This window comes from Mercenaria mercenaria, chromosome 4, assembly GCF_021730395.1.
Source record: "Mercenaria mercenaria strain notata chromosome 4, MADL_Memer_1, whole genome shotgun sequence".
Taxonomy (NCBI): domain Eukaryota; kingdom Metazoa; phylum Mollusca; class Bivalvia; order Venerida; family Veneridae; genus Mercenaria; species Mercenaria mercenaria.
This window is the reverse complement of record NC_069364.1, coordinates 51,094,135-51,117,916: the sequence shown is the minus strand read 5'-3', so window position 1 is coordinate 51,117,916 and position 23,782 is coordinate 51,094,135. Positions and strand designations below refer to the sequence as shown.

General features: G+C 33.0%; 1 protein-coding gene across 5 annotated transcripts in view; it reads left to right on the top strand.

The window, feature by feature from the left end:
* Nucleotides 1-22,579, top strand: part of LOC123551672 (xaa-Pro aminopeptidase 1-like) — a 47,258-nt gene extending 24,679 nt beyond the window's left edge. For 4 of the 5 annotated variants that reach the window (XM_053541138.1, XM_053541134.1, XM_053541137.1 and 1 more), the window contains exons 2-22: nt 8,184-8,224; nt 9,760-9,867; nt 10,714-10,777; nt 11,165-11,269; nt 11,434-11,532; nt 12,233-12,379; nt 12,622-12,717; nt 13,700-13,790; nt 15,377-15,512; nt 15,872-15,994; nt 16,774-16,860; nt 17,000-17,050; nt 17,460-17,521; nt 17,867-18,016; nt 18,288-18,348; nt 18,587-18,656; nt 19,365-19,469; nt 20,027-20,104; nt 20,578-20,654; nt 20,898-20,996; nt 21,609-22,579. In XM_053541138.1, coding sequence (XP_053397113.1) covers nt 8,184-8,224; nt 9,760-9,867; nt 10,714-10,777; nt 11,165-11,269; nt 11,434-11,532; nt 12,233-12,379; nt 12,622-12,717; nt 13,700-13,790; nt 15,377-15,512; nt 15,872-15,994; nt 16,774-16,860; nt 17,000-17,050; nt 17,460-17,521; nt 17,867-18,016; nt 18,288-18,348; nt 18,587-18,656; nt 19,365-19,469; nt 20,027-20,104; nt 20,578-20,654; nt 20,898-20,996; nt 21,609-21,803 — 2,045 coding nt within the window. In that variant the 3' untranslated portion in view covers nt 21,804-22,579. Of the gene's footprint in view, nt 1-5,762; nt 5,914-8,183; nt 8,225-9,759; nt 9,868-10,713; nt 10,778-11,164; nt 11,270-11,433; nt 11,533-12,232; nt 12,380-12,621; nt 12,718-13,699; nt 13,791-15,376; nt 15,513-15,871; nt 15,995-16,773; nt 16,861-16,999; nt 17,051-17,459; nt 17,522-17,866; nt 18,017-18,287; nt 18,349-18,586; nt 18,657-19,364; nt 19,470-20,026; nt 20,105-20,577; nt 20,655-20,897; nt 20,997-21,608 lie in introns of those variants that run through there. The other variant, XM_053541136.1, reaches the window with a different exon arrangement.
* Nucleotides 22,580-23,782: the final 1,203 nt, after the last annotated feature.

The window sequence follows — 23,782 nt, the reverse complement described above, 5'->3', positions numbered from 1 at the left end:
AATACCGATCTTAAAAGATCTACGAAGGGTGTTCGTAAAGTTTCGAGACAAGTGCCGTAACATTACAATTCTTTAAACATACATAGCTCCATTTACCTTTTACTCATTCTTAGAAGCAAATTTACAAAATTAAAAATAACACGCTAATTATTATTACCATAGCAACGTTATGTAAACGTGAGCGGGGCAACTATATGTATAAATAATTTTAGAAAGTCTATGTCGTCATGTCGGACACAAAACACAGGTCAAATTTTCTCAAAATACTCCCCCAGAGTACTTCCCACACTTTTCGTGTCTGTAAACCCAAGATTTAAAGCAGCTTTTGAAGTTTTCTGTTGGTATTCTACTGATACAATCCCGAACAACCATTGGCAGGTCTTCGACGTCGTCGAAACGTGAGCTTCTCAATTCGTTCTTGATGGTGGGGAAAAGCCAAAAGTCACATGGTGCTAGGTCTGGAGAGTACGGGGGATGTGGTATAGTTTTAATATCTAGCCCAGCTAGTGTTGTCTTGGGTGTTGCGTTGTCATGGTGAAGATCGAATTTGCTGTATTACATCTGTTTCGTACAAAATTTTAGACTAGGAATTTGCCATTAAGAAAGTATGACTTAGAACTGCTAACGTAACGCTGTATGTAAGAAAATACCTAACTTAGTTACTGAAATAGTGATTTGTGTTTGTGTTACTGTTTATTAATTATCTGTAGGATGATGCACCACACGAATCAAAGGCTGCTGCAGCAAAATCATTCATGAAATTGCATTGCTTTATAGGTTCTGAATCTTTGATGTTAATACATATTAAAATGTCTTTTAAAGTGATATTAAAATATCTTTATAATTTTGTTTTGCGTGTTTCAGTTGATGCATCTCATTCTATTTCCTGAAATATTGTTTGTAGGTTCGAAGTCTTTAGTTTTAAGTTCTTTTTTCTAACTGATGACGTCTGGTATCTAGATTGATAGAATTTGCTATCGTACACCAAAATTGTTGTTACTGGTATTTTTGTAAAATAAAAAAGCTTTCAAGAAAATTAAAAGAAAGTATCTCTTTATAAAGTTTTCCTATATTCTGTGCCAATACTAACCTTCTTAATGAATATATTGCATTACTTCGTGTCAATTATCAATGACAACTAGGCAAGCTGATTAAGTAATACACAGAATTAAAAAAAAAAAGAAATTACCATTTCACCAAAGGAAGCAGAATGTTGTCTTGGCTACTCAACCATTACTAAATAAAAACTAAAAAATGTTAAGAGACCTCTATACAAAAAAATTAGTACATTTTATGGAACACATGCCAATGTGGCTTTTTTCAGGATTTTGCATCAAGGCAATTCAGCGAATATGTTAGTAAGCAACGTATTAAAATACAATGGCTGCTCTCTATATCTTACGTAGATAGCAATAAATAAATTGTTGACTTTGTCAGATGACGTATACTTCAAATTTATACACTTGTATATCAAAATTTGTAATATTTTACAAAACAGCAAATAAAGTTAAACTTGTTATTAATATAATTTACTCTATACCACGATATTTGAAATTTTCACATTGTTTATCTGAACTTTATTTGTTTTATTTCGTTTTTATGAAAGAGAACTTAAGAAGAATTTTCTCAAGAATTAGTAAAAATTCATATAATTATTGCAGTTGCTTTCCAAAGCTTTGATAAAATTTCGCATTTACAGGCGGATTGTATTTCAGTGATGATTCATTTAATAAACTGCTGGCTTGTTTTTAATCTATTCTGAAAAGGAAAAGTACACTGAGATTAAGTTTTTTCGACGGCTTAAAAATAAATGCCGTAGTCCTTAACTCAATGCAGCTTGTGTCTCTTTTGCCTAAAAGGCAAAATATTTCTTCATAGGCCAACTACTAGAAATGCAAAAATAGAATAATAATTCATTTTAACCTCTCTATTCTGAATTCTTATTTCTATTTTTAGTTTATGTTTTAACGTTTTATGAGCAGCATGTCTTAGATATAATCGTGTTTAAAATTTCGTATTTAGGACAGTATTCAAGGACACTAAAAATTTTTCAAGGACATACCGTTATTAACCTTTACCTTCTACTTAAAAACAGTAAACGCCAACATTACAAAATCTTTCTTACAATTGATTATGAAGAAGCGTGCAAGCATCATAATTAGACAGAAAATTAGAGAAACAGGTATTTATGTGTTTACCTGTATAAGAAGAGAGTGACACGTGTTAACAATTAAACACAAGGCATTCCAGTCAAGCCAAATTACTGCATTGTTATATAACTGAATTATCATATTTAAATGTGTTTACGTGTCTGTGCAAGTTACTGGTTTCGTGTCATTTAGGCTTCAGCAGACACACAAATGTAATAATCAAACTGTTTTTAAATAACAAAATACAGTCACTATAAAATAAATAAACAGGCCCGCGTAATTTACCTTATCATAAGATATAAGATAAAGACTGCATAATCAAACTGATTTATGTACATTGTAAATTACAGATTTAGGATAATTTGAAGGGTCATTGAAAAATTCTCACTGTTTACTCTTTCTTTCCAGAATAAACACGTATGTCGCATACAGTGTTCAATTTTCACACTGAAAAATAAGAGTACATGTGTCAATATTTATTCACATCATTCTGATTAATTCAAACAAACATAAACAAAGATTTCATAGGAAGAGTAATAAATTTTAAGAGCCTCTCCAAAACTAAACCCTACAGTAGTGCATGTATCTACGCAAACTGCACCGATTAGGCAAAAGGACAAAACAAGCAAATTAAGGGAAAAAAACATGGAACCACCATAGCTGGAATGTCTAAACCTGTTCCCTGATCTTGGTCCCAGCAGTATTCCAAACAGAACTGCCCCGCCAGGTGAATCTTTTTGACCAGAAATAGTGATAAAGGCACCATAAGCTAATACATGGTAAACCAGAGGTGTAAAATAAAAAAGTGAATGAGTTTCCCCGAAAGAGACGACATCTTAATTACTGCAATACTGAATCTACTGCATTTAAGCTGGAAATTCGCCGTTGGAGTTTGTTAGTTCTGAACAAAGTCGAAATTTGCATAAATGTAGTAGGTTTTCTTCTTTCACATCATTGCATATGGCTATAAATTACATTTTGTTGATGAAGTGACAGCCTTACAGAGCGGGTAGCGATTACATAATCATATGATATATCTGTCGGATTACTGGTCATAATATATATAAACCATGACCCAAGACACTAGCGAAACATTACCCGACATTACAATACTGTGTTCCAAAATACGCCACAACCTTGACAAATCTAGCGGAGCATGAGAGATAATGTAGCAATGAGATATATGATAGATTTTCATCAACTTTCAACGGTCCTTTTAAGGGACCTTAATTATACCCATTGCAAATCGACTAACCCAAACTTAAGGGATTTAGACATGATTTTACTAACGGACACAACAATAGTTTTCCCACAGTCATTTTCCCCGAGGAAAAAAATCATCTGGTTGTTCTACTCCCGGGGGAATATTGACTGGTTGTTTTGTTTTGTTTTGTTTTTCCTGGGAAAAATTGACTGGAGTAAAATGCTTACTGTTACACCGGGTTTTCAAGATGTTTATTATCATCTATCATACTCATCAATATCTTTTGTAAGGATCAGACTTAATTTTATCCAAAGAAGTATGGATTAACTAGGATCAAATTCATTAAAATCATTCTTTGAAAGTAAAAGTACCGTTACATAAATGTCAGTAAAAATGGTATTACGATTATTTGACTGGCATTGACACTTGTGTCTGTTTTCATCGTAAACACGTGCCATCTTATTCTTGTACAGGTAAAATGCATCAAAACTTGTTTCTCCAATTATCAGCTTGATTTTGCCGTCATTGTTAGGATGCTGACTTGCAAGGCTCTTTACTACTTTATTGTGGTTGTTGTTCATTCATTAGAGGTTATTTGTGATATTAACAGTGACCTTGAAAGCCGTCCTTACGCAACTTGCTCCCAGGTCTAGCTTATTACACTCACGGAAGTATCGGACGAGCGACTTTTCGAGTTTGATCTTTACACTTTAATAACTAAAGCCCGTAAAAGCGAAAAATGTTAAAATTGTTCACAGCTTTAACGCAAAGAAAGTGTTCACGTTACGGCACCTATACGGCGCGTTTAATATGTACGTTTTTCGAGAGTGTTATATTTTTATTATTGTCCTGACATCCACGCCAGTACATCACACGTTTTCATCCTTGCGCCAGCGCCAACATGAAGCTGGCAAAACTGGCAACAACAAATTAAGTACATGTACACAGACTAATTTTACATTTGAGCGACACGGTGAAACTAAAGGAACACAGACAAAAAGGTGATAAGTAGTAAAAGCAAGTTCGCTTTCTACAGCTATTTTAACACTAACATCGACGTTTAAGCCGCTTCGAATAAATCAATGAAATCTATATGAAGATTCACAATAGAAATAGCGCAAATAAGTAAAATATCAGCAGACCCTTCTTTGTTAAGTTAATGAAATATGTAACTTATCTCACACCGCTTAGTACAGGCATAAAATAGAAAAAGTAGAAACTTCACAGGTCGCTCAACACGACAAAAACGAAAATGTTGCAGGCTCGGTATGATTGAGCCTGTTTATGGACGGTAGTGGAAATGCATTCTACCGTCCACGCCCCAGGTTGAGCAGAACTCAACATTTACAAATGCTAAGTCGGACTCTTTAATGACTTCTAATTATTTTACATCTAAAGTACGAACTACGAATGTTTCAATATTCAGACTTGTGACACAATTATTCAAACTGTTAGCGAACAGCATGAACAATTATGGACCTGCCATGGGCAAACCAACTAGTGGTTTGCGACGCATGTTCCAGACTACCTGCGCATTTCCCCGCAGTCTGGTCAGATCTGCTTTTTCGCTTTCAAACTTTGAAATTAGAAAACTGTATAGCGAACGCATGTTCCTTACCATACTGCACGATGCGCAGCTGGTCTGGATCCATGCTGGTCGCAAAGCCAGTATGTTGGTTTTCCCATGGCACGGCTCATATTATTGACATATGCTACCTTAATCATCAAGTAGGCTTTTTTCTAAGACTTTTACCGCCTTCCTGAAATAACGTTTAAAGTAAATGCTGCAACATATTCGTCTACTTATGATGCTGTTAGTTCTGGAGCTGAGTCTATTTTATGTCTATTTTTTGGATATACATGTATCAATATTGACAGCATTGGATTATCTTGGACTGCAAAACACTACATTTCAACATATGAGCCGAAATTAATGCGCTTTGGGCAAGCTTGATTTTAGGACAAAAAAGACATCAGAAGTATATATCTACTATATACAAATGTATTATGTTTTATTTTTTTAAGGAAACATGCATTATCCTTTCTTATAATTTGAACATATATGTTATATCATTTAGGTAAACTTCAGTCAGTCATCTTAATATTTATATGTTCTGTTTGATGTATGAATCTAATTAATCGTCCTATTTCATTTGACCTGCACAGAGTAGGTACTTTTTTTCTAAAGATTTTGGCAGAATCTTTTCGGTTGACTGTCTTAATGCTTAATCTCTACACGTTATGATGTGCAGTTAAAAATTGTCAACCTCCACTTATATTTCTTCATTTTCCGCCTGAATAGAAATAGAAAGTAGCATAGATGGAAAGGATATTTGTAAAAAAAAATGCGTGTATGTCGGTACTTCATATCTACTCTTGCATATCATTCGCCTAAATACCGCTAGGCTGATGTAGAGTATACGTTAATTATACCAAGAGTTAGATAGTAACTTCGAACTAAATCATATGCAGGTGCAAGGAAAGTCAGTGAATAATTCATAATGGACAATTGTAAAAGGATTTTTATTGCAACTGCCTGTATTTTGAATGTCATTTCTGGTAAGTAAAGAATAACAGAGAAAATCTTATTCTCCGAAAGAAAGCTTTTTTCATATACGACACTGGAATAACAGTTCAAATGTTCTTTTTGGTAAAGTCTTATTCGTTCGAGGGCACCGATTCAACCCCTGGATGTGTACCGTAAATAAACAAATAGAAAATTCGGTGTTGTACTTATGATATAATACTATTTCATAAAATTGTCGCCAGATCGAGCTGATTCGATATACACCGTTCGGTACAACGACTTAATGCAGCTTGTACAAATACAGGAACAGACATTTTGTTGGCGATAATATTATACGACACAAAGTTTGAATATTAAATTTTACAATATACGCTCGTATGCATTTACGTATGAATCGCCAGAGTTTAATTTCAGTTTACAACTTTAAACAGTTTTGAAGTAGCGTCTAGGTGAATGAAGATATATTTGCTTTGATATGGTACTACAACGAGCATAAAGTGAAACATTCAATGACATCTGAAACATGCATTTTTGTCTTTTCTGTAGAAATGAAAGTATCTGTATACAATATCTGTTAAAAAGTAAAATATAAAGAAATCGATACAGTAATACGGTCATCCTCTGCCGCATTACATATTTCTGAGTAAACAAAATGATTTGTTGACACTCCTGTCCTGAAAATATATTTTATGTCATAAGAAGTTTATCATCAATGAAGTTATATTTCAACTCAGTATCAGTAATGTTTGCATGAAATAGCATTGTTTAGATAGCAATATCGCTGGTACTTAGACAACATGGAAGTGGTCAGTTCCAGTGTTGTTTTGATAATTACATTGGAAAAATGTTCTTTCTCGTATCGTTGGATTTTACAAGACTGTCCTGTTAACTAGTATATAGGCGAAAGCGCGCTGCTCTTATTATATAGCAAACAGAGAGGTGATGAAACAGAAATCTCATTCTGTAATTAACTACATTTGTAACAAAAATCATATCATAGGTTGAATCTAATTGAAAATAACTGAAGCATTTCAATGTATATCTTATATCTTGCGCAGGGTAATGATTGTGTATTTATTATTTAAATATAAATTGTAGTAGAATTTTTAGACCAAGTATAAATAGTCACCTATGTGACACTTATTTGGGTGTGGTATTCTGGGCGTGAGATATAATTAGGCAGTATAATTGTTCTAAACATTTAGTAAACAGAGTTTCTGCCAATGAAAACAGCAATCCATCGAGGATAATGTCAAACAATTATAAAAAATTGTACACAATAAAGTACTTATTGATAGATTAATATGCAATATGTAACTATAATTAGAATTCTTTTGTAAATAACTTTAACATCAAGATAATGCATTACAAGCCATTAGATAATGCATTACAGTCCATTAAATAATGCATTACAAGCCATTTTGTTTCATTTTAATATCTTTTCCTAGTAGAACTAGCAGGATAATTTGTGTTGAAGTACAATTTTCAAGGTTACAGTAAGTATCAAATATAACACCTGCCTATATATTTAGATGAATGAATAACAACAGTCAAAGAAATAATGATGAAACAGTATGAAGCAATGCAATTCACTTCGTGGTATTGACGGTAAAACCAGACTGATAATTGGAGAAACACGTTTTTATGTGTTTTACCTGAACAACAACAAGATGACACGTGTTTGCGATATTATAAGATTAGCAAAAAAATGGCAATCATAGTTTTAATGTTATAGATATTTATTTAAAGTTGCAATTATTTTCAAAGATATTAATAAACATAACAGACTTGAAAAACTGGACATTAGGTAAATAACAATAAAGTAAAACTAAAACAAATACTAGAAACGTGCTTTTTATTCAGTATAAGTGTAAATTCTTTCAGCAACAATTTAAGAACTGCAAATGCTGAAATGTTGAGACTTGTAAACACAGTAGTTTCAATATAATGTTGAGAATTGTTACATTTAAATAGCAAACATGCTTTATCTTAGAGATTTTTATTACTCATCTGAAATAATTACTTATAAATAAGTGACAATGCTATCAACACAGTAATATAACTCTTTTTCAGCGTATGTTTTGGAATTTACCGCTTGTTTGACGTGTCAGAGCTTCCATTGCCAAGCCATCGCTTCTTGTCTATATACATGTATATACTACAGAATCCATCGCTTCTTGTCCATATACATGTATATACTACAAAATCACATCATTCTTTGTTTGTTTTTATCATCCTCTGTAAGAGGAGTAAAAGATATTTGTCTTTGGTCAAAAAATAAATTATTTGCTATCATTTACAGCATTACAGCCGGGCAACTGGGGCAGCTGTGAAAATGGTGAGGTGAGATGCAAATTTATATTATCGTCCTATTAAATAAAAAAAAACATTACCTTCACAATTTCACAATGTTAAACAATCGTTAGACCTACATATAATATTTAAACCGCATGTTTTACTTACTGTAAGATAAAGAGTTAGCACGCAAGACTGAATATTTATAGTCATACCAGTTTTCGTACGTGAATATTTCATTATCATATATACTAGAGCAACATCACACACAGTGAATGTAATCAGAGTGACTGATTCAGGTTTGTATGAAATTGTAATTATGTTTTACCACAGGACCTTGACAGTTTCGTGTTCGTTTTAAAACATTGTTTGTGTTCATCTTGTGCCCTTGATCACGGTAATACAGACTGAACACCTCTAAATCCGGCTGTTCTTTATTTCATATAAAATCCACTTACTTTATAACGGTTTTTCAACATTTTCTAGCATATCAGATTTTTAGAGACTTATATTCCCATAAAGAACTATATCGCTATTAAAGAAAAAAAGGTGGATGTTAACCTTTACATGTATATAAGAAAACTACAGTTCGTTAAATAAAACCCGCTGAATTGATTCCTTTTCGCTTCTTTCAATTTCTCTTTACGAGACTTAAAAAAATAGAAAAAAGTGGAAACTTCACAGCCTTACGCCGCCATTTCTACCTAGCACGAGGTAGGAACATGCAAATTTCAAGAGAATGCTACACATACATACTGAAACACAGTAGAGTAAATGAAAAGACGATGCTATTGAGAAAGGGTGCGTGGAAATGAAAAAAGATTCGCACTATCTATATCTGGGCTACCTTTGATTTGGTAGTGGTCAGCCTACATATATTACATTAGAATCAATTGTAGAAGAACGCTCTTCAGTTTTCATTCATGTTCTGTGCTATTATTTTAAACATTTATTTAAGGAAGTGTTAAAAGACACTTGTCCCTTGTCGAATGTTTTCCGGTGTATAAGGGAAGATTTGTAACTATTTAACTAAATATCTAAAATTCGACCTGTGTTATAAAAACAACTCACATTTTTGAATTCAGTTTCAGTCAGATTAACCTCTAGCCTATTGAATGATCCGTCATTCAGTTTGGGCAGTACCATTCATTATTCGAAGGGGTGTTAACTGAAAATTTACTGACTGAATAGCGAACAGTGCAGATCATGATCAGTCGCACGGACGTGCAGACTGATCTTTGTCTGCACTGGTCGCAAAGGCAGAATCACTTGCCGCCATCAGGCTAAGCGATAAATATTCTAGAAACAGAATTAAAAGTGTTCATGAATTTTCATATTTGCACTACTTACATGAAGATTACAAAAAAAACTTCATTTAGATCTTAAAGGTCCATGCCCATTATTTTTTTTTGTTAAAGCGTTTTAGTTCTGTAATTGAAGAAATGTGAAATATAGTTGTTTTTGGTTGTTGAAATTCATCTGTACATTATTTCGTCGGTATATTTCTATATTTGGTTTAATTCTATATTTGCCATGTTCAGTTACACGAAATATTTTGTATTCCATCATACATGTATTTTCAGTCTATACCTACCCGTACAAACACTTCCTTACGCGTAGAGGCGTTACGAGCCGAGATGGTGAAAGAAAAACTAGGTGCATATATTGTTCCATCTGAAGATTTTCACATGGTATGTTAGTAATATTGTACCACAGTGATTTAAGTTCACAGAATGTTATGTTAGTAATATTGTACTACAGTGATTTAAGTTAACAGAATGGTATGTTAGTAATATTGTTCTACAGTGATCTAAGTTAACAGAATGGTATGTTAATAATATTGTACCACAGTGATTTAAGTTAACAGAATGGTATGTTAGTAACATTGTTCTACAGTGATCTAAGTTAACAGAATGGTATGTTAGTAATAGTGTACCACAGTGATTTAAGTTAACAGAATGGTATGTTAGTAATAGTGTACCAAAGTGATCTAAGTTAACAGAATGGTATGTTATTAATAGTGTACCACAGTGATTTAAGTTAACAGAATGATATGTTAGTAACATTGTTCTACAGCGATCTAAGTTAACAGAATGGTATGTTAATAATAGTGTACACTGTACAAGAAGAAGAAGTGTACACTGTACCACATTGATTTAGGTTAACAGAATCTATAATAAATTTCTTTGCAATCATAAAATGCAATCAAGCAAACTCATAGTAGATCGGCTGTCACTGAGTCTGCTCATGTGAGTAGCAATAAAATGTGAAACACTCATCACGCCACCAAAACACTGGCTTAAAAGGAATTCTATAGTACTAAATACATTGAAATGAAATCAATAATAATAATAAAAAACAGAAAATATAACAACGTTGGCTTCATGTATGAGAAGACTTTTGTGTCGTCAAACGGATTTGTGGTTGATAAACTCAATAGAAGATCTACAGAAATGTTTCAGGAAACATTGTTTCATATATCAAATAAACGTATTTTATATAAATCATGAGCATATGCTATTCTTATTACTTTTCAGAGTGAGTTTGTTTCAAGTTATGATGAAAGGAGATTTTACATATCTGGCTTCGACGGCTCAATGGGTACGTAAGCATATTCGTTCCACCTAGTTATGTAAAAGTTCAGCAAATGGATATTATTGCAAATGCATCAAAACGAGGACATTTTAAAGCTGATGAAAATCCTAAAATGTGGCCCCTTTATAAAGTCCTTTTCCGGAATTCAATGTATATATCAGTAAATTGACACTTGTTTTTGTAGAGTAATATATATGTTTTACATGCTTATCACATTTCATGTGAAACAACCATTTTTTTCTATGTTTTGATGTTGATTGAAGTATGTTTCTAAAAATGCAAGGATAAGCGTTACACATAAATATAAATCATTATATTCCTTCCTTAAGACGATATTTTGTGTTTGTCAATCGCTCTACCTCTGTTGTTTACTGTCGTTTCTGAACTATTCAGGAACGGCAGTGATTACTGCGACACATGCTGCCTTGTGGACCAGAGGTAAATACTTCCTGCAAGCAGAGACACAACTCGGCTGTGACTGGATACTTATGCGGGAAAGTAAGTATTACTTAGAGAATCTACACAAGTTATTCTACGCTTTTGCGCAAATTTAAAAGTGCATTTGTATCAGAAAAATATTACTTCAAAAGATATTAGATAAGTGTTTTCAATACTTATTTCAAGCTGTTTTCACTGTAACAAATGCCTGCCTTCATTTCAAGGGGAACCCGGTGTTCCAACAATTGAAGAATGGCTAGGTGAACAATTGGAAAATCAAGCAGTGAAGAAGGTTGGCGCATGCCCTTACTTCTTTGGAAACGGTAAGTGTCAGGAAGGATTATATGTGTAAATCAGCTAAGCGTGTTGAGGTAGTACCATTTTGCATGTCCTGTCGTCAATTTGTAAATTATATGTGTACGTTCGTCTTTAAGGTAATAGTTTCATTTTCTGTAAAACACTATTTTCAAACAATTCACTTTGAAAATATATTTTCGCATTCATTCAGCAATATCAAAACTACAGTTTCAAACTCATTTGCATGTTTGGAAATACTGTTATTCATCTTTGTTGGAGCCTGAAGGTAAATATCCGTATGTTTTCTGATACGCTTCTTTTAACCTTTAGCCTGCTGGTGGCTAGTAATTATGCCTTAGCGACCAAGTAATTCTGCCTTTGCGACCAGTGCAGACCAAGATCAGCCAGCATATCCGTGCAGGCTGATCATGGTCTGCACTGTTCGCTTTTCAGTCAGTATTTTTTTATTGAACAACCCTTTGAATAATTAGTGGTACTGTCCAAACTGAATGACGGACCAGTCCATTTTAGAAATTTAGGAAGCTAAGGGTTAGCTAAAAAGTCATGCTATCAGTTTGATACTAATTCCAAAAAGTTTTTTCGGTATTAGAAAGTTGATAACGTGTGCTGTTTATACAGCTTTAAGAACGGGACTTTTATGTATTGTAGATGATAACGTGTGCTGTTTATACAGCTTTAAGAACGGGACTTTTATGTATATTGTAGATGCTTGGTTAGACTATGAGAAGTCACTAGAACAGCATGGCCTTCGGTTAGGTCAAACTGTCCCTGATCTTATCGATAAAATTTGGACAGACGACAGGCCGGCATTTCCAGACACAGTCATCAATTCATATCCCTTAAAGTATGCTGGTATGTATAACTGTATCATTATATATCCTGCTCTATATACTGCCGACCAATCTTGAGAATGTCATGTCATCTCAACATATATGCGTTCTCGTGTGTTGATTTCTTTACTAGAAATCATCTTCGAAATTTTGGTTGTACATCGTCTATCTGTTTAACGTACTGGTTGATACAGCATATATATCTACTTTTATATTGAAGATATAATATCTTAATCATATGCTTAAAATTCCTTTTGGTTGTAGGCAAGTCTTGGCAGGACAAAGTTCAAGAAGTGCAAGAAGAAATGAAAAAGAAAAACGCCGATGTTCTGATTGTAACCATGCTTGATGAGACGGCCTGTTAGTATCGCTGTCTTCTGTTACATGTATTATTTATGTAAAGTATATTTTGTCAACGTATTAAAAGAAATGGAAAAATTTAAATTAGAATTCAGACTGAAGGCAGACACAGAAACAAACTATAGCTGTAAAACCAAATTATTGCAGTCGAAATATGTGGAAAAATGTTGATCGGATGTCATTGACTACGAAAGACATGTCTCATACAAGAAGAGTTATTTTCATTTAGGCATTTACTGTGTTAAAGTTAATCATGTCATATACATCTGTAGATACTTACTCTATGTTTTAAGTGGAATTCCTTTTTTAGTTAGGTTTAACGTCGCAAAAGTTTAGGTGATATGGGAACTCTCCAGCATTGATGGTGGAGGAAGACCCCAGGTGTCCCTCCGTGCATTATTTCGTCACGAGCGGGCACCAGGGTAGAACCATCGACTTTCCGTCAGCCAGCTGGATTGGCTTTTTTACTTGAAGAATTCAACGCACTGCGTGAGGTGAGGCTCGACCGTACATCGGTGAGGGGCAAGTGACTCGAAGTCAGCGACCTTAACCACTCGGCCACGGAGGCCCCCAAGTTGAATTCTGCTTGAGTATTTACTAAAAAGCATAACAAACTATGTAATGCTGTTAAATAAATACACAATATATGAGATAGAGATTGATACTTAAAATTTTCAAAGCTGCTAACTGAACTATAAATGTATTATTTCGCCATACATAAAAGTTGTTTAAGTAGTTACATTTCATCAAAGAGCATGTAATTGTTATAACTATTAGCATGGACAACAAGCCAATAGGGATAGCCATGTTCCAGAAACTAAGCGTATGTATGGATGTACGGACAAGACAAACACATAAAGTGGTGCACTGCATGGGAATGGACAGCGTCAGAAACACCACTTAGGAGCTTAAGCGACATATTGCGCACATGACACCTCACCTTTAATCCCAGGCTATCTCAAGTCGTAATTTTGTTTTGTAGGGCTGTTCAATATGAGAGCTACGGACATAAGAGGTTTTGTCAACGATCCGTTCTTCTACTCTCTAGCAATTGTTCGACCATCTTCAGTAAGGTAAGGATACAATATATATATATCCGTATATATACTTTGTTGTTATACAGTAAAAGATGTTCTTTTCATTTATATTAGTTTTATTTTAAACAATATCTTATTTAACAAATAGCATGTAATTACCATATATATTACATTTATAATTATAACTGGGAGTTTAGACTTACTTGTTAATTTGCAACAGTATTATTTGATAGAGGATGTAGTAATTATATTTTAAGTTTTAGTTATTGGATTTATAAGTTCTTATTTATTTATATAGCCTGTATATCAAAATCAAGCGATTGTTTATATAACTCTTATAAAAGATGAGTTATTATCTATTCGGCTGGTATATCAAAAGAAAATGAAGTATGAGCGATTATTTATTTAGCCCGTATATTTAAAAGCAATTAAAGGACAAGTTATTGTTTATCTGGCACATATATCAAAAGCAAGTAAAGGGTGAGTTATTTTCTATTTAGCTTTTATATCAAAAGCAAGTAAAGGATGATCGGTCATTTATTTAGGCTGTATATAAAAATCAAGTAAATGATAAGTGATTATTCATTTAACCCGTATTAAGGATAACCCGTTCATCAAAAACAAGTTAAGGATTGTTTATCAAAAGGGAGTAAAATGTGACTGATTATTCATTCAGCCTGTAAAAAGAAAGAAAAGGATAAGTTATTATTCACGTAACCTGTTTGTAAAAATTAAGCAAGTAAGTGATTATTTATTCATTTAGCTTGTATATCAAAATCAACTAAAGGATATTAAGTGATTATTTATGCAGCCCGTATAAATGTTAAAGTATTATGTAGTTGGCCTGTATATCAAAATTAAATAGAATATTAATCAGTGTATATTTATTTGGCCCATGCATCAAAAGCAAGTAAAGAATCATTGATTATTTATTTGACCTGTATGAGTGATTATCATTTAACCTGTACGCCAAAATCAAATAAAGGTTAAGGGGTTGTTAATGTGGCCCGTATATCAAAAGCAGGAAGAGAATGAACGATTATTTTTTTGGCCCGCACATTAAAAGCAAGAAAAGTATAAGATATTTACTATTTAAAGCAAATAAAGTATAAGTGATTACATATTTGCTCTGTATATTAAAACCAAGTAAAGCATGAATACTTATCTATTAAGCCTGTATACAAAAGCAAGTAAAGTTTAAGTTACTATTTATTTTGTAAATTATATCAAAAGCAAGTTAAGTATGAGTGAATATTTATTTAGCCTGTATGTCAAAGGCAAGTAAAGGATATGTTATTATTTATCTTGCTCACATATCAAAAGCAAGTTAAGTATCAGTGTTTATTTATTTAGCCCGTGTATCAAAAACAAGTTAAAGATCAGTGGTTATTTATTTGGCCTGTATATCAAAAGCAAATAAAATATGAGTGCTCATTATTTAGTCTGTATGTCGAAATTAAGTGAAGGATAATTGATTGTTAATTTTGCCCGTATACCAAAAGCAAGTAAAGAATGAGTCATTATTTATTTAGCATGTATACCAAAAGCAAGACAAATACTAATCATTATTTATTTAGCCTATAACTCAATAGAAAATAAAGGATGATTGATTATTTATTTAGCCTGTATATCAAAAACAAGGAAATGAAACTGACAGCAAACCCAACTGATCAAGAAAGTGATCAAACCATAAAGGATCATTTGAACACTAGGGCTGACGGCTCATGTCGGAAAAATTCAAACAAAATGTGTGTTGAGGTATTTGTCTTGGTTTATTGTTTATATTTTCTCTTCAAAAATTATTACATATTGCTTCACAATGTGAAAACAGATTTAAAGCAAAATAACCAACATGATTGCCAGGGTTTTAAAGGTTTTCATCGCTTTTATATACCAATATTCTTTTAAATCTAAGCAAAAGTTCTCTTTTTACAGTAGCAAAAATTATTGAATGTGGCAATATTTACAGTGTCTGTCAAAGTTCAACTCAACTGTTGTTTGTTTCGTACATCATTTTTACATACAGATTTTTTGTGCAAGGCATTTCCATAACACTTATGTTCTTATTATAGCCAATTTTCGTACAACTGTATAATAGCAATATGTAACTGTCTCAGGTGAAGGAGTACAATTATGTATCATTTATAATGGATTTGGATGCCCTAGCGGGAAACGCCACCATCAAACGTATCTGGCTGTCATATTTCTGTAATTATGCTGTCTACACAATGATTCCACAGGTATGTGATGTAATACTGCAAATAACACACTGTTCATGTATGATTAATGTAGAGTACTTAACTATAAAATATGAGCATGGTGAAAAGAGAACAGTTCAAGCTCGACAAGAACTATGTATTATATTACGACTCTCCAATATCGCTTATCTTGTTGGTCGGTAACTGGCCACATAGGAAATAACATTCACCGCAAAATGTGATTTTCTTGTAAAAAAAATGCATGCCCTTTTACTTAATATAGATTTATGTCGTAGTATAATCAGATCTGCATAATATGGATAAAAGACATATGTAAGCGGGATAAAAAATGAAAAAGAGTCATCTCTACAATATTACGAACGTTTAAGTAGAATAAAGATGACTGTAAATACTGTCTTCTTATAACAAGTAAGCATTATTTTATTAGATAATACTCACGCTTCTCTTTCTCTATAGTTGTAATGAACAATACTGTGTGTTAATATTGGCGAATATCCATGGCTATTGACCTGATTAAGGTGAATATCACACTGGTCACGTCCGTGAACTTGGTTATTCGCCTCATGACTGTTTAATAATTAACGTGTAAATATGTTTACATAGATTAATATTTAAAATGAATATTCCCATGCCTTTCTAATTTGGGATATTTCAGTGATTTTGAAACTAAACTCGTATTTAGCATGTTTATATCGAAATGGAACTGTGCGTTCGTGGCTCCTGTAATCTAAGTATGTATACAATTGTTCTTGTTGTTTTATTATTCAAGTCCTATTCATTGAATTTTGTTTTCATGCCAGGACAAAATCTACGTTGATAACACACCAGTCGCAATGCTTAAAACCCAGAAGAATGATGTAGAAGTTCAGGGAATGACAAACTCTCATGTAAGTGGAAAGTCTTTGGAGAAACTACATGAAGGTAGAAAATATCAAATTTTTCAGACATTAATTAAATGCAATAAAGAAATTTTAAATAGTCATGGAAGGTATTTTATACACAGTCACATTTATTATTCTCTTCCAGATACGTGATGCAGCAGCATTGGCTATATTTGCCTCCAAACTGGAGAAAGGAGTAAGTTTTTACATCTACATTAAAATAAAAGGCCTTCCTGTACTTGAACTTAGTGTTGTATTGTTTTGTTCAAATTGTTGTTCTTTAGGACAATGGAGTGCATTTCACTGGAACAGAACTCCGCTTAAACCAGTGCTTGAGGGCGCGTTTCATCACCTTTCATTAACAGATTCTGTCAAACCGAGTTTGCTTTTATTTTAATTGGTTGCGTTTAATACTTCCAAGGGATCTTCCTATAGATTTGATAGTCATATTTGCATTTCACCAGAAATCGAAAATTCCTGAGTGTTAACATTTCTGTTTTAACATTTGTTTCTCTGATATCTCTGTTAACTATTTTGCAACAAACTACAATATGTCTTGCATTGTATACATAATTATATCCTGTATTTTTGTATTCTGTTTAAAGGTTAAGTCTGGGGAGACGTGGACTGAAGTGTCAGCGTCCAATGAGCTCACCAGGTTAAGAAGGTAATGAAATAATACAGAGTACGAAATTATTAGATCAATAAGCATGTCATCGTACCATTTTAACTATATAATGTGTACGGCCTTCCATAAATCGAGATATTTCTATTTCAAGTTCCGTCAATATGAAGGACAAAACATTCGAATAGTTAAACTGTGTACGAGTATTTTTCGCGTGAATAAGCGGCGAGGTAAATATGAGTATATAATGGGAACAAATGTTTTGTGAGAAAGCTTTTCGCATACTAGGTACATGTACTATAAGTTATATACTAAGCAATATTTGAACGACTATTTTTCTCATTACTTCTAGAATTATGATGTATAGGACCATGTTTTATATTTCAGTTTACAGGACCTAAACAGAGGGGACAGTTTTGCCTCTATATCATCGTCAGGTTCTAATGCAGCTATTATACACTACTTCCCAACCAATACCACAGATCGACGTATCACTGCCAATGATATCTACCTCATTGACTCCGGTGGACAATATCTGTACAACACCGTTCTTCATCTCTTGTTTAACAAATCGTTTAATAGTTCTATTACACTCCAGTGAAATTCCGTCCTTGTTTTCTATTCATTAGATTTTGGTAAAATATTAGAAGTACTTTCTATTAATTTCTTTATTTGAATTATTGAGTGTAGGGTAAGTAGTAAATCGTTCAAACTTCTGGTAAGAGACATGAACATAAAAACATGGTAAATCTAATACTAGTATCCAGTTTATGAAAAAGTCATATCACGTTCTCCGCTCTTATTGCAGAGATGGAACCACGGATGTCACCAGAACCTTTCTATGGAGAGATCCTACTGCGTTTGAAAAGGTGATAATGTTTTATAAGAGATTTGTATGATTTGATACGTTTTTTTTCCAACAGAGAGAAAGCCTATTTCTATGCTAAAGTTGTTTTTTGTTTTCTCTTTTTTAGAATTGTTTGCAATGCTATTTGGTAAAACAATTTTATGCATATTTGCATTATTATTTATTGTAACAATGAAAACGGTTACATTTAAAGCAGTTCTGTGTCTCGAGTAAGGACATGTTTCTGTTTTGTTATGTAGGAATGTTATACTAGAGTGCTGATGGGGCAAATAAATCTTGCGATGGCAGTTTGGACCAAGGGACTATTTGGTATATTTTTCTCCTTATTCATAGGCTACTGAAAATACGCACGTGGCCTTTTAAAATTAAATTTCAGTAATTTAATTTAAAAGCTATTTAATGTTTTGTAGAATGTGACAGATGTTTTAGGTTCATTGATATTATTTTCATGACTGGTGTTATTGTTGTTGTTTTTAAAGCACATGTTATCTTAATACATTGACTACGGCTAGGATTTGAAGCAGTATTTGCACACACCGAAACAGTAAATCCAGCCACGGAAAGCATCTTATCAGTCTCATTATTAGAGTAAGATAGGAAATATTTTGTCTCTCGCTAATATACTTGTGTGTAATACTGTAAAGTAAGTATTTCTGTTAACGCTGCTCTGTACAAATCGTAGTTATGATGAAAACACATATTGTTTTGTCACATTATGGCTTTGTACTTGTATTCCTGTTTGATGACGAAATCTTTTTCTTATAGCTCTTTGCTAATGCATCGTTGTTAAATGTGTGCATTAATTAGTGTGGAAGCATGTGTCATAAAAATAATGCATAGGTGAGAATCCCACGTGCAAGCCAAACATGATAACAATCTGCAATAAACGTAACATACCGACTTGAGTTATATTGTATGTTTTGGTTATTATCTATCAACGTTTTGCCTATTTAGCAGAGGAAAACAAGATGAAACATATACGAGACAATATAACGATGTATAATTTAATATCTACAGGTCGGGAAATAGACGCTTGGGCTCGGCAACCGTTGTTTGATGTTGGATTAACATTCAAACATGGTACAGGCCACGGGATTGGGCACTATCTGAGTGTACATGAAGGTACATAGTTCTGTTAGATTTCTAAAACATATTTGAAACAGGGAACAAAAAAAACAGTACTCTTAATGAAGTAAAGTAAAACATAGAAATGATAAAATTTGACGTAAAGCAAACACTCGAAGAGAACATAGTAAAATAAAAATAAAATAATACATGTAAAATTCTTTATGATTTTAGAATGGTATTCAAAATAGGTAGCACAATGTCAAATCAGTTACATGTATCTATTTTATCAAAGCTTACAGCTAGGGGTGACGGCCTATACCCAAAAGTTTTACAGCGTTCTATTTTGTATCCATTTCTTGAGGGAACTGTTTCATAGAAATTTGATATCTGGTTTCAAATATCTGTAAAATCTCTCCCTCAAGTAGGGAATAGTGAACAAGAAGGTATTAGGGGTTATCTCTAGCTGTTAGCCTTGTACAAATTGATAATATTTAAGACATACTTTCTACATATTATAAAAAGACATAAAACATTAATTTTAGCGAATGATGTTACCTTAATAATCAGAGTACTGCACACCGTTTGTAACATCTGTTTGTCTCTGTATTCAGGGCCTGGACGTATTTCAAATTATCATGCCAAATTTGACTGGGATGTTCCCCTTGCTGAGCACATGTTCTACTCAGATGGTAAGTTATATTGTGTAGCTAGGCTTTCAAGCAAGAGCAAGACAGATTCTGCTGAAACAACAAGGTTGAACCATTTATATTTCCAACTTTACAGCACTCGTTTAGTGAACATAAATGTACATGTGAGAAGGCTAACATTACTTTTTTTTACTTAGCAGAGTAAGTTTGAAAGATTATTTTTAACATTTTAGTACACTATACACTGCATTCAACGTTTAAAAATAGTTAGTTAGGCCTTACACATTCTGTTATTCTTGACGGTGGCAGCTTGCTATCTAAATATCGTCTTCTATTAATGGCAACACTTATGTCAGTTCCATACACATAGAATTGTCAGATTTAAAACAATATTCAAACAGTTTGGGTATTACCATCCTACATATTTATTACATATTTACTAGACACTACAACAACATTACTAATCACTGATCACAATAACAGAAATATTGCTTGCTAACGTCTTACTATTTCAGAGCCAGGTTATTATGAAGATGGAAAATTTGGCATCCGCCTAGAAAATATTGTTTACGTGAAGAAAGTAGAAACAAAGGTATTACCTAATTACATTGCCCATTAATCTTCAGCTTTTCTTTCACTTTGTGATAATTCTGATACTTTCACAGTTGGCATTTTGGAAATGATGATCAGTTTTTATACATTGAATTATTTCTATATTTATATTTATATCATAGTATTTGTGTGAGTACGTTATTATCTGTCAATGTCATGGTTTATTCCAGTATTCTATGAAAGGAGTCGCATTTTTATCTGTCAATGCCATGGTTTATTCCAGTATTCCATGAAAGGGGTCACGATGCTGGGTATGGAAACTGTCACGTTATTTCCTTACGAAACACATTTGATTGATTACAGCAAAATGTCAGGAAAACAGGTAATTATTTACTAATCATTTTAAATATTTGTTCATTTATTACATAAAAACCACGGTGTATTTCGTATAAATTTCTTAATACCGAACGTTACATTTTGATATATGTATTGTAATATAGCACTGGTAGTTCTCGTTAAGGGTCCTCGCTTTGTCTTACGCGCGGAATAGCAGAATGGCTGTGGCATTATACCTTCTGATGGTAAGATAAAAATATACGTGAAAATATATATAATCGAGAAAGGATGCATATTCAGTATATATGAAACGATACGTTACAGATGTACCTGTAAACAACTTTGAAAGTAATTGCAGGTGTTGTAAGATAGTAACAATAAGTACATCTGTAACCGAGTTCAACAAGTGTTATTACTTACAATTTTCTTGCACACCAGACTGAGGTGTGGATTTTATCCATGCCGGCAAAACCAATCTGACATACCCTATGCCAGGTTAATGACAACTAACGGTTCATACAATCAAATGAATGATTATTATATTGTTTGTGTAAAATTCTATAAAAATCAAATTTCTTGATAGTTGCTCTTGTTCCTTATAGTATATTTCTCGAAAAACAGATCTTCGTATTCAGAAATTGATACATTATTCTTTTAGATTTCATGGTTGAACGCTTACAATGCTAAGACACTGGAGAAGGTTGGAAAGTTGTTAAAAGACCAGGACGCTATGGAAGCGTATGAATGGGTAGAAAAAAGGACAAAGAAAATTGAAACTACAAGTGGTTCAACTACTACAATTGCTTCCAACTTTATTATCTATTCTCTACTGCTTTTATATCTAATTTGGTGATATTTCAAGACATTTTAAAGTTATAAGTTGCGTATGTTTGTTATTCCCTTCGTTTACATATCCAGTATGTATAGTTTGAACGGTTCTGTGATTTTGTTAAGCATTTAACAATAGTTTAGGATGGACTGTCTGTGATCTGACTTGTAGATTTTTCTCAGTGGAACACTTTCGTCCCTTATCAAAAGAAAATTTAACAAAATTAGAGGTCTTTTTTTTCATTTTATATTTATAGGTTATTAGATTTGTGTGGAGAAATATGCATGAGTTCTGCAGCGGAAATATTGTTCGACTTAAGGAGCGCAATAATATTCCGCGAAAGAACGAGTGTATATTTCTCGATGCAAATCTAATAATCTTTTTATTTCGTACACATACTGCGTCTAATAATTATGGTATAACTGATATAGATTTGTTCTTCTGAGTAAAACTGAAAATATCTTCGTAAAAAAACATTTAAACATGACGACATGCATGAAACTAACGTCACAAATGACGTCACGCATCCGGTATGAAATTTTAACGTCATTATGGAAAAATATTGACGTTCCAGGTTTCATTGTAACTGAACGGAATGTATAATTAAGTATGAAATAAGTTAAAATATTTCACCACGTGTCATTAATATTAATTAATTAAAATAAGGCGACTTTGGTGTATAATAACCCTGTTCAAATGAGAAGACTGATAATGCAAAAAAAAATTCGTGTTTATATGAAATTATATGAAATTGTATGAGAATGAAAAATGAAAGATTCAATAAACGCAGTGAATGTTTACGTTTTCGAATTCTGTAATTCCTTAGCAGTCCAAAAATCTACCTCGAGGGTTTATACTAAACACGGTATACTTTTTAACATTGAATTATTCTTTAGTAAAGGTTAATTCAATAGTGTTGATATTTTCATTTCCTTTCGGCAAACAATCGCATTCACTCTCTCTGCTGCGCTGTCCCTTTTCTAGTTATAAACGCTGTAACATGAAAAAAGTTCTAATTCTGTTACGTACAATACTAGAATATGCTACTAGTACGGTGTCAGTTTTGACAGCAACCGAGTAACTTCAATTGTGATGGAAATGGCACGAGCGAGGTCAGGTCGTGTATCTTAGAAGCACATTATTTTCACGTGGAGAAAAACACTTATAATAAGTTGGCTGCTTTAGAAAAGCATAAGCTGTATTCGGTGAAAACGGTCGTGACTAAAGCTAAAGTTGATGTGGACAGCAGAGTACAGCAACGCAGTTAAGACTACCGCAGTGCACTGGACGCCATAGCAAAGTGTGAATATTGGCGCGTCATATGTGGCAACACCCGAAGATGGCAAACATATATTTCATGTATATCATTGCTTACAAGATTTTTTGCCTTCAACATGCCAGTATAATGTTGGTGCTGCATATTATCTTGTGAAACGTTGTGTTCGTAAGAACACACCTTCTATATAATATAGCGGTGGTAGTTAGGATACATTGGTGTGTGTTGCTTAAAAAAAATAAACATAAAACATAAATGTATTAAAGTACATACGTGTATGATTTAAGTATATACCTAAATCGATTATTCGTGCAGGAAAAGGTTTCTCAAAGACTAAGAAAATGGAACATTTCAATGCTCTAATGTGTTTGTACAGTAGGCACATTTTTCATTGTCAGCATTTATCATTTGTTTTTATTCAAAGTGTAGTTATGGTGTATTAATATATTTTTTGTCTAACGATTGATTATCATCTCCGCATATCCAAGATCCGCTTCCGTAAACAACGTATCGCACTAGGCAGTGGTACGAAATTATCGTGCTAATTCTAAACATAAAATGAACAGTATTAAGTTCACTTTTGATAATTCTAAACAGTGATTGTTGGAATTACTGCTTCTTTCAATGGTAAATGTTTAAACTTACTTACCACGGTGATTGGCGTAAAACATTGACACAAACTGCTCAAAATATTGTAGGTTGAAAATCACGAGTAGCTGACGTTTAT